Here is a 12,564-nt window from a genome sequence, read left to right on the forward strand (position 1 = left end):
TCTGTAACCTCGAATTGCTCATCAATCATCATACATGTCCATGACTTCATCCATAACCACATACTTAAATCATTTATTCATATATGAATATATATATATATATATATATTTAATATATAATATTTATATATTACAAATAAACTAATACACCCTCCTCACCTATGATGAGGTTTGAACCTTTGACCTCCTAGATTCACATACCGCTAGGTTAAAATCCCATTGGTTGAATATATAAAAATGTTATAAACCCTTCAAAATTAATTTTAATATATTATTTTCGATGATTTTTTTTTATTTTCAGATTAAGGGGCCGTTTTATCAACTCTTACCGGGTAAGAGTGCTGACTCGAGTAAGTGTTGTCCCGGTTAAGAGTGTTTACCAAATGTTTTTGGTAAATGCTTACCAGCAATAACATGACCATTTTGTAATTATATGTTGAATAATATGTAATTATTTTTGTTATTAATAGTTTAAAGGAAGGAAAAAACAAAAATGCATACTTTAAATAAATGTTTACCAATAAAAGTAATACTATTTTACTCTTTTTTATATGATTAACTGTGAAATAAGATAACAAAAATAAAATTTTCTTTTCGGTTTCTGAAATCAATCAAGCTCAGTAGGAAACAGATGGTTGTGTCTATAGAAACAGGTTGGTTGAGTCAATGTTACAAGTAGGAACACAAGACGTTCATTACCTTTCGGTGCCAATTGGGACGTGCATGTAATGAAATCAGCCAACTATCCAGTCCCACAATTGGAAAAAGAAAGAAGAAAATCAAAATTAGCCGATTCTTTCAAGTAATCCATCATCATCATATATAATATAAAGCCAGAAAACAGAAAAACCCAACAAATGTATAAATCGATCAGTTAAAAAGAGTGTACCTTTTCGAGCAGCCAAGGGAGGAACAACTTGAGCGACGAGGGAGAAAGGAGAAAGACCGAGAGCGACGAACCAACCGAGTGGTAGAGGGGATAGCCGGGACCGACGAGGGAGGAGGAGGAGCGATAGGGAGCAACGGGGTGAAACCTAATCGTGAAAAAGGGGCAAGAATGGAAAGGTAAAATCTGACTCAGGTAAGCATGAAACCAACGCTCGCTGGGTAAGATCTCGGTCAACAGTTAGGTCAAATTCGAGATTTGGTAAACACATTGACTGCTGACCGAGTCAGATATGCTGACCGAGTCAGATATGCTGACCGAGTCGGCCTGGTCATCAGTTAGTAAAATGCCCCTAAGATTTAAGATATTGTTTCACAAACATAAAAATATTTTTTCACATGTATTTTTTTTAAAACATTACGAAACTCTTTAACGTATATTATCTGTTTCACAACGTGCACAAACAAACATTCACATGTATTCAGTGGTGCAGTTCCGTTGAGCAGTGTGGAGGGAAAAGCCCCACTCGAATGTCAAATTTTTAAAGATAAATCAATTCACGTAATATTAATTTTATACATGCTCAAACTAAGTATAATTTGCTATTCAACTTAACTGATATGGTAAAAAAAATAACTGAAGCCGAAAGTTACCTTATCTGGTTAACTAAACCGTTTAACCCACAAACCAAATAACCCGAAACCGTTTTGGTTTGGTTGAGTTATTTGGTTTCGGATTTTTTTTATACCCCTACGTATTTTCTTTTTTACAATATAAATACAAACATATGTGAAACAATATTTTTTTTTTATTAAACCGGATATCATAGCGGGAGCTGACTAATCCCATGACGACCACCTACTTTGCAGATAGCCCGGAGTTGAACCTTCGTGGCCACATGGAGATTTTTATTCCTCCTTGGATTTGAACTTGAGACCTTCAGGTACTTTTGACATTTGGAGCCAAACTTAAACCAATCATGCACCACCCTTGTGATTGTGAAACAATATTTTAAAGATGATAACATTTGATTAAGAAATTTATATAATAATTTATATTTCAAGACAATTTAAATATCAACATGTTTCCTTAAAACAAATGTTAAACGAAAGGGGAATCTTTTTCTTTGTGGACAACTCTACATGATAGAATTATTGCTTTAACATCGACAACTTTGCAATAATATTGTTTTTTTATGTCTTGATTTGTAGGATATTTATTATATATAAATATGCATATATGTATCTATATCTATATAGAGGAGGTTTAATTTACAAAACATGTTATAAACTGTATAAACCTCATTCAACCAATCATAATTTTTTTTTTGTAATTATGAAAGATTGATTAATCATTTTCATTGTGGAGGGTGTTAATCATGAATAATATCATCTTCATTATATTAATTTTAGAGAAATACATGAAACAGTTTCATTAAAAATTTATAAGTATTTATGAAACAATTTCATAACCATATATGAAACAGTTTCATCAAAAACAATATTATATAAAACGTGTAAAAACGTGGTCTCACGGGTCTCACGAAAACAGGCTGGTCTCACGTGAACCCAACCCTATATATATATATATATATATATATATATATATATATATATATATATATATATATATATATAAATGGTATGTTTGAGAAAAGGAATGGATTAGAAAAGATTATCTTGGTGAAAAGGCAATCTTCATCGCAAAGAGAAAGAGAGTGAGAGTGAGAGTTATGATGAATGGATCCCAACATGAATGGAGAATTGGAAGGTAGAAGTTAAGGCTTCGAGTTTAGTTGCCAAATCTCTTAAACACTTGGGATGCCTCAAAGGTCGACTCCCCACATACATATATTATCATTTTTTTTTATTTTTTTCTGCCTTTCACTGAATTTTAGATATCCAATTATTCATATATATATATATATATATATATATATATATATATTATATAGGATTGGGTTCACATGAGACGACCAATCTGTTTTTGGAAACCCATGAAACCACTTTTTTATACTTGAAACTTCACAGAAAAACGCTGTAAAGGTAACCTTCATAGTGTCTTTGCTGTGAAAGTTCTATTTTTTTTTACATTCACAGAGTTTTGTAGTGAAGTTTAGAGTATAAAAATGTGGTCTCACGAAAACAGGCTAACTTACGTGAACCCAACCCATAAGGTTGGGTTCACGTGAAGCTAAAGATTTTTCGTGAGACCCGTAAGACCAATTTATGTACATTGATCAACTTTATAAGCTAATGATCTAAAGTTGCACAGTGGCAATTTTATGATTATTGAGAAGTCTCGTGACGTTTATGAATGTTTAGATTGTCATATTGTAGATCTAATCCAATGGTTGAAAATTGATCTTACGGGTCTCATGAAAAACCTTTGGTCTTACATGATCCTAAGTCTGTCTGTCTCTCTCTCTCTCTCTATATATATATATATAGAGAGAGAGAGAGAGAGAGAGAGAGAAAGAGAGAGTGAGAGGTGGGTTATTATACAATCCTTTACATTTATACAACCAATACAACTCAATCTCAACCGTCCATTTAATTTGATAAATATGTGATTTCATAAAAGTTTTGATTGTTTCTTAATATAAAGTACTGATCATAATTAATGAACCTTATTCATCTTCCATAAATATTCAAATCATAATAAATGAACTCTCATCTTTTCCATAAATATCTCAATTTATTGGGTTGCATTGGTTGTACAAATACGATGAGTTGCATTTGAAACGATCTCTCTCTCTCTTTCTCTCTCTCTCTCTATATATATATATATATATATATATATATATATGTATGTGTATGTGTGTGTATGATCTTCTCTCTATATATATCAAGAGCTGGTTGCATTTACAAACACAACCATTAGTAAAAATCATACAAACCAATCTCAACCATTCATCTAGTATAATGAATATTTGATTCAATTAATATCTCAGTTGTCTTCTAATATAAAACATTGATCATAATAAATGATCTCAATTGATTAGTTCATATGGTTCTATACTTATAAGTGGTTTACAAATGATCTGGGCTCCTTACATTAATGCATGTAAAGGAAGAAGATAACAATCAACCTACAGATGAAGGATCGTGCGAGAATGAAAGTTAAACTGAAAAGCGTAAGAAGTGATCTGGACCATTGATCACCTTTAAATTCAGACCCACTCATGAATAGCGCTTGATACGAAGATCGACAGGGTGCATCTCTTCCTAATGTGCATCCGTTGGTGAAGATCCTTGTTTACAATTCTTACATTTACTTTTATTTTCACCGAAACCCAACCCTTAATCTACGTTGTCATGTCTTCCAAAATAGAGTTTAGAGATTTTCCCAAATGTGAAATCTTTTTTTATCCTTATTTATTTGTTTTTGAAATTCTTTTGGGGCCATTTTTTATGAAAACAAAATCACAAAAATATCAATTTTCTTCATTTTAATTTTAACAATTATTCTGAAATTATATTTTATAATAATATTTATATATAATTTCTTAGATGCTAAAATTATATTTCATTCAAATAGTGACAAAACTCTAACTAAATCGCTACCAATTCCACATCCACCATCGCCGACCACCGATTACCACCGGCGACAGCCAGCACTTCCACGATTCCACCTCCTCCACAACCATTTCCACCTATACTATAACTACGACTACAGCTACAACTTCCACTCACTACCAAACAGGGTAATATTTTCGGCGGCAATATCCGCTGGAAATCCGCCGGAAATACTTATTACCGGCGGAAATCTGCCGGAAAATTTTGAAATAAATATTAATTCTTATTTATTTTCCGGCGGATCTTAATTTTTAAAAAAATAATTAAATATCCGCCGGTAAATTATTGTAATTAGATTTAAACACAAGACTAAAATAATTGATTACGAACTCCGCCGGAAATATTATCAGAATAATTTTACCGACGGAAGTCAACATAAGTTGACTTTTTTGTTGTCCCACGGAAATCCCCCGGAAACCCGCTGGTATATTTCCGGCGGATTTCGTCCGCCGAAAATACTCATTATTCTAGTAGTGACTTGCACCACCGTCGACCAAAGTACCACTACATACACCACCACCACTTCTACCACCACCATGCACTACCTCCTCTCCTTGTGGCCACCACCACCACCGCCGTCGTCTCCACCAATTCGTAAGGGTCATTCAAACTAATGTAACATAATTTTTTCCCGTATACATCAATCTCATTCAAATTTTGTACAGTTACACACACACATACATATATTGATTAACCTGGATATCAACATGCTATGCGAGCCGACTAATCCCAGGATGACCACCTGTTTTGCGGGTAGCTCGGAGTCACTGCATCTAAACCTCCGTGGCCACAAGACAATTTTTATTCCTCCTTGAATTTATATATATATATATATATATATATATATATATATATATATATATGTGTGTGTATGAAAAATGTGCAAGAATGTTTACAAACTAATGATTTAAATATTACTTGATCTTTGTCATTTATAAATATCATCATGTATATAAAAACATTAAACAAGATTTAATAGGGACGATTCCAATCATTTTAACACGTGTCATTTCTTGTCCAACATACCAAACACTATACAGACAACTTATTTAATCTTAACCTACTCACAAACACCTTCTCCACCACTGTTTGCGTACCAAACGCTACATCAAAATACAGCCAACACTATGCTTTCTAATACAAAACTGTCCAAGTCAGTATTTTTATCTTCACGATTAAAATAGAAATTAGGGTTTTAGGGTGTGACAAAAACTTTCATTATTAACACATCAAATTGTATATTTCCCTACTTAATTAATGAAACCTTTGTGGCCACGGAGGTCCAAATGTAAGCACGAATAAAAATCCTCTTGTGGTCACAGAGGTTTAAATGTGGAGACTCTGTGGCTATCTGCAAAGCAGGTGGTCGCCCTGAGATTATTCGACTCACATAACGGGTTGGATATCCAGTTTAATCAAAATAATAATAATAATAATAATAATAATAATAATAATAATAATAATAATGAAACCCTAATTAATTATGGTAAAAAAAACAAAACCCCAACAAATTTAGTCTCCCTTCAATGAACCAAGCAATTTTTACTCCAACTTTTCACCAATCAATCAAAGACTTTCACTTGGATAATTAATCCCTAAATTTGGCAATACAAGATGACCATACTATACACTTTATCTCAATGCATACATAATAGCCATGTTTAGTCACTTCCTAGCATCAAGAGTCATCTTCATGTTTTCCACAAACACTTGGTTCCTAATTTGGATGTGTTTACATCTTTTTAACCAAACCAACTAAACCGACACTGGAATGAAATCTGTTTCAAAGGACGCCAAATATACAAATTGTCCACTATAACAAAATTGGGTTTATAGAACACTCTCAAAATTCTATCTAAATGTGTTGTAATAAGTTTATATGACGTTTTTGGGCGTCTTAACAAGTTTTTTAGGATATTTTTAATACAAAGTGTCGCATTAGCAACTTTATAGGACATTTTTTTAGAAAGTGTTCTATAAACTCAATTTTTTATAGGACATTTGTTTTTATATGACAATTTTTCAAATAACGTCCTATAAAGTTGCTAATGGGACGATTTATATTAAAAATGTTCTAAAAAACTTATTACGACGTCAAAAAACGTCATATAAACTTATTACAACGCCTTTAGATAGGATGATTTATTTTTTGGTCCTATAAACTAAGTCTTATAAAGAGGTCTATTAGGACACTTAGAAATTAGAAGTGTCCTATAAACCCAATATTGTTGTAGTGAACACTTTTAGACGTCCTAACAGGTATTTTTTTTTTTTTTTTTAAATTTGGGTTTTGAACTAACATATCTTCCAAGTGTTTTTTTTATAATAGACTTTTGAGAAATACGTGTGTTATGAATACATTTTTTATAGGACACTTATTTTATAAGAAAACAAACCAAAACCAAATTGACCCATGTAAAAATCTCACTCGAAAGTAGGGTCTGAGGAAGGTGAGATTTATGTAAACCTAATCTATATCTCAAAAGAGTAGAGTGTTTGTTTCCATGAATAACCCCAACTTGTGCAAGATTGTGAACAGACAAACGTAGGGCACGTATACTAACATACGACGAATGCAACACGACAGAAATAAGAAGAAAAAGTAAGATTGAGACTCCAAAAAGACTACTATAACGTTTTTCAAATAACGACATATCAAAAGATGAATAACACATTTTATTTCAAAAATATCCTAAAAACTTGATACGACACTTAATAAAGGAGTTCTATCAACTTATTGTTACACTTTTACATTCTTTTTAGTCTTATAAAACAGTTTATTAGGATATTTAAACATACGATAAATACCAGTAAATCTAGACAGAGGTCGTAAAGTGTAGAGGCAGATAAAATGTATGCAGACCTTACCTTTTATAGCAGTACAGTAGAGGATATAGGTAAGATTCTTAGATTCCAAGTAAAAACAACAAAATGCAGGATTGGACCTTAGGAAGAAGAAGAAGGCAACATGAATGCAACCAAAAGACAATGGAGGACCCATTAACCATGTGAGTAACATATGGAATTAGCTAGATCAAAACCATTAGTGTCCCATATACATCCAAGTCTAGGTTTTTGGAAGTGTCAAACCAATTAATTAACATCACTATATATGCATCTAATTCTAATTAATTACTGATTCCAGACTAATTAAGGGGTGTTTTTTCTTGATTAATTAAAGATTTCTTGAATTGGGGTTGTTAATTATGTATGGTAATTAATGGAAATGGGGTATGATTAAGGGGGACAAAAGGTGAAGAGGGTTCCTAAAGAAAGAATATATATATATATATATATATATATAGATATATAGATATAGAGGGACAATTAGAGGTAGAGATGAAGTTGGTGTTGCATTAAAGGAGGAGATAGTTATGAAATGACAAAATGACATACAATCTAATTAGCCTTATAATACCAAATCATATATACAGATGTGTTTCTGCTTCAGGACAAGACAAGCCCACATGAACAAGAAAGAGACTCTTCTTTCATCCCTTCCTATAAGGACAATTTGGTCCTTTCCATTTAATTAATTATTTATTTATTTATATATATATATATATATATGTATGAACGATCAAATGCAAACTATCTATATTTGTATAGACTGTGAAAACCATCTTTATCTGTCGATTTTATTGTTTAATTTAATAATTTTGTTTTATTAAATTGTTTAATATTATGAAATTGTTTCGTATAATATTTTTTTAGATGAAGTTGTTTTCATATATGGTTATAGAATTTTAATGAAATTGTTTCATGTGTTTATTTAAAATTAATATAATGAAGATGATAATATTCGTGATTAACACCATCCACAATAAAAATGATTAATCAACCTCTCATAATTACAACAAAAAAAATATGAAAAATTATGATTGGTTGAATGAAGTTTGATCGAGTTTATAAAGCATTGAAAAAGTTTAAATATCCGAATATACTGCTTTATAGAACTTAAGTTTATGTAAACGTGCTACAATGAGTTCATAGATGTTTTTGGGTTTTTAACAAGTTTTTTTTTAACATTTTTAAAATAAAAATGTCATATAATTAGTATTATTACAGGACGCTTTTGAGAAATGCTCTATAAAAATACATCTTTATATACAACATTTTTTTTCAAATAATATTATATAAAAAAAACTATAAGAACGTATTATTTCAAAAGTGTTTAAAAAACTTGTTAAAATGTCAAAAAAATTCATATAAACCTATCGTAACACTTTAACATAAAACACACAACTCTTTGATCTTGTATATAAATTTAACTTTTACAAAACATGTTCAGTCTTCGACATTTTTAACATCTTATAAACCTAAGTTCGTTGTTGTATCACTTTCATCTAACTGCATTCCAGGGCCGTTTTCCAAACGTTTATCCGGATAAGCACTTATCAAGTCACATTACCTCACTGCATAAATATAACAAGAACCAAGAATCTTACCTGTAAAACACTGAACGCAATGACCGAGATTCTTACCTTGTAAGCGAGCGAGACATTTGTTACAACGGTTAGCACTTACCCAGTAAATTGTTGCATACAATACTGTTTTAATAGATTAAAATTTTACCTAGTAAATAAGTGATAGCGGTCAAAGTTAATTCGAAGTTTTTTTTATGAGCCATCAGGTAGATAAAGATTACAAAAAATGTCTCCATTTTTGTTGTTGTTGGGGACAATGTATAAAGTTATTATCACCTTAGCTTGGTTAACAATAGACACCATTTATTATATATATATATATATATATATATATATATATATATACACATACATATATGATACAAGACGACGATTATTCGTTACCCCACCATTTTTGTCCATATGAACCTTGATCCCTTTATATACATTCACACAATCACATTTCACTCACCATATCTTCTTCATTCTCCCCATACAAGTGTTCATCACCATCACTAAACAACTTCAAACACCATTCAACATGCATACTTTCAAATCTCATCCCATCATCTATCACAAACATTTAGACCTAAATTCCATGAAAGAATTACCAGAATCACATGCATGGTTGTCTCCAGATCATGGGTCTCCTTCTAAAGCCTCCAGCAATCCAGATTCAGTTCCAGTTATCAATCTTCAAGATCCAAACTCCATGAAACTTGTTGGCCATGCATGCAAGACCTGGGGTGTGTTTCAGATCACCAATCATGGAGTTCCTGCAAATCTTCTTCAAGATATGGAGTCTGCAGGCAGAAAGCTGTTTGCACTTCCGATTCAGCAGAAACTTAAAGCGGCTCGAGCTCCGGACGGGGTTTCTGGCTATGGTGTCGCGAGGATATCTTCGTTTTTCCCGAAACTTATGTGGTCCGAAGGGTTTACGATCATTGGATCGGTTTATGAACATGCTCGTAAACTATGGCCCAAGAGTTATACTACCTTCTGGTAACGTTTAATTCGATTTTTATTCTTATTTTAACAAGTTAAAATTCGGTTTATAGGACGCCACCCAATTCTAAACTGTTTTACAAGACTTAATTTGTGTTGTTCTTATAAGACATTTTTTTCAAATAGTGTACTGTAAAATTGTTAATGTGACGTTCTGTATTATAAGTGCCCTAAAAAACTTGTTAAGACGCCCAAAAACGTCCTGTAAACTTATAGAACGATTTATCTTGTAGTGAATCATCGTCCATGATCGGTTGCATGCATCTGGATACGAAATTGAATTTGTTTTGTGATCGATTTTTGCAGTAATTTGATTGAAGAATACAACGAAGAAATGAACAAATTAGCGGAAAAACTCATGAGTTTGATGTTGGGATCATTAGGGGTTACAATGGAAGATGTACAATGGGCTAACTCAAATGGTTCATGTCCAGCTTTACAGTTCAACTCCTACCCAGCTTGTCCCGATCCAGAGCGAGCCATGGGTCTAGCGGCTCACACCGATTCGACCCTCTTAACCATTCTTCATCAAAACAACACAAGTGGACTCCAGGCTCACAGGGACGGACCCGGATGGGTCACAGTCCCTCCAATCCCTGGAGCACTTGTGGTCAATGTAGGTGACCTACTTCACATACTATCCAACGGTTTATACCCAAGTGTCCTTCACCGAGCCGTAGTAAACCGCACCCAACACCGCCTATCCATCGCTTATCTTTACGGACCACCATCAAATGTCCAAATCTCACCTCTATCCAAACTCACAGACCAAATCCACCCGCCTCTTTTCCGACCTGTCACATGGAGCGAATACCTTGGCACGAAAGCGAAACACTTCAACAAAGCATTATCTTCGGTCCGTTTATGCGCACCCTTGAACGGATTCGTCGATTCCAACGACCACAACGGAGTACGAGTTGGCTGAAAACGTGTATAAACTCTTAGAGAAAGATAACGTTGTATGAAGGTTAAGGAGATGGGAGGGTATAGTATAAACAAAGAAGCTACTGTTTTAGGGTTTGTTTTTATATGGAAAGAATCCATTAAAGTATGAAGATAAACGACAGATGGGCCGACACATTTGTGCCCCGAATATGAAGGAAGATCCTCCCCCAAAGAATTGAAGAAAAGATTAAACCGGATATTTATGTTTTTCTATAAAAACATTTATCAACTTATTATAAGTCAGAAGTCTTTAAAAACTCCTTATTACCAGTTTAACATCGGTATAAGTTGTTTATCCAAACACCCAAAAGTGCTTATCACCGGTACCATACCGGAACAAGTCAATAAATTATTTTTATAAGCAATCCCAAACTTTCGTCGAAAAAAGATGCTTGAAATCAACATTATTAATAATTCCCAGTTGAAAACACCCAAAAAAGTGTAATAAAACCTCCAAAATAGGAGTAGATTTGAAGTAACAGCTGCAGCAAGTTGAAACTTAAAGAATGTGAGGCCATGGTTGTCTCTTTGCATTTGTCCATCTCACACACACACACACATATATACATACATATATATATATATATGTATGTATGTATGTCCGTCCATAAATGATCGATTTTGGCACAACTCGTAATTGAAGACCCCACATGCATATGGCTACTTTCGATTCGCAATTAATTTCTAGCCAATGACACCATCTTTCTTCCCTCTTGGAAGGAAGGAAGGAAAGGAAAGGAAAAGAGTTAGTTTTTACAGTTTAAATTTGGTTCATCTTCTTCAAGTTGGTGTTTTTTTACTTAAAAGAATCAAGATCCAAAGTGGGTTTGATTCGTTTGGTCGATCCAAGAACGTTATCGGTTCGATTCGCTACTTAAAGAATTGGTGCTGTAACACGGAAAATATGTGTAAATGTCCTAAAAGACTGACTTTTTTCCCTAACAGAATCAAGATCCAAAAGTGGGTTTGGTTCGTTTTGTCCATCCAAGAACGTTATGGGTTCGATCCGTTACAACAAAATTGGCTTTTTTGTATTACAAATTAGATAAGTGCCCTAATAGATTGTTTTATATATACGACTTAAGTTTATAATATCAAACAATTGCGTGTCATATGTAAAAGTGTTACAACATGGTATTTTTGTACGTTTTTTGATCATTCTAACAAGTTTTTTATGACACTTTTAAAAATACATTGTTTTATATATTAACTAGCGTCCTACAAATACATTATATAAAAAAAAATTGAAATGACGGTTTATTTCATTTAAACGTTCAAAAATATCCTATCAACTTATTGTAACACATTTACTTATGACACAACGGTTTGGTCATATAAACTTAGGAACCGTTCATTTACCCCATGTTTAATCAGATACCATTCTCAGTCCTCAGAATGGATTGTACATTGGTAAAACTCTTTTACCCTGTAAGTGCTTATCAGGTAAGATTTCGACCCTTGTTACGCCTCTTAATTACTAGGTAAAATTCCCAGTCTTTTGTCATTCTCATTCAGTAAGGTTAAGTGACACACAGAGTAAGTTCTTACGTGGTTACAGCTTGGTAAAACGACCTCTAATTAAGTCCTGTAAAACAACTTACTATTTGAAATACCAGATGTATTTGACGTCCAATAAACCCAATTTTATCGTAACGCTGTTCCATATGGTAAAAACGGAGAAAAGGGTTTTGAAAATTGATGTTAGAAGGCCCCACCTAGCTATAAATTTGCTGTGATTTCATGA

The 12,564-nt window shown here is 32.9% G+C and overlaps 1 protein-coding gene across 1 annotated transcript; it reads left to right on the top strand.

Annotated features, from left to right (window-relative positions):
* Positions 1–9,411: 9,411 nt before the first annotated feature.
* LOC112517163 (gibberellin 3-beta-dioxygenase 1-like) lies at positions 9,412–10,881 on the top strand. The gene is made up of 2 exons (XM_025124513.1): positions 9,412–9,872; positions 10,182–10,881. Exons 1-2 carry the CDS (start codon positions 9,412–9,414, stop codon positions 10,798–10,800), a joined length of 1,080 nt encoding a protein of 359 aa, XP_024980281.1. The 3' UTR covers positions 10,801–10,881.
* The last annotated feature ends 1,683 nt before the right edge of the window (positions 10,882–12,564 follow it).

This window comes from Cynara cardunculus (assembly GCF_001531365.2).
Source record: "Cynara cardunculus var. scolymus isolate 2C chromosome LG 8, CcrdV1, whole genome shotgun sequence".
Classification (NCBI taxonomy): Eukaryota; Viridiplantae; Streptophyta; class Magnoliopsida; order Asterales; family Asteraceae; genus Cynara; species Cynara cardunculus.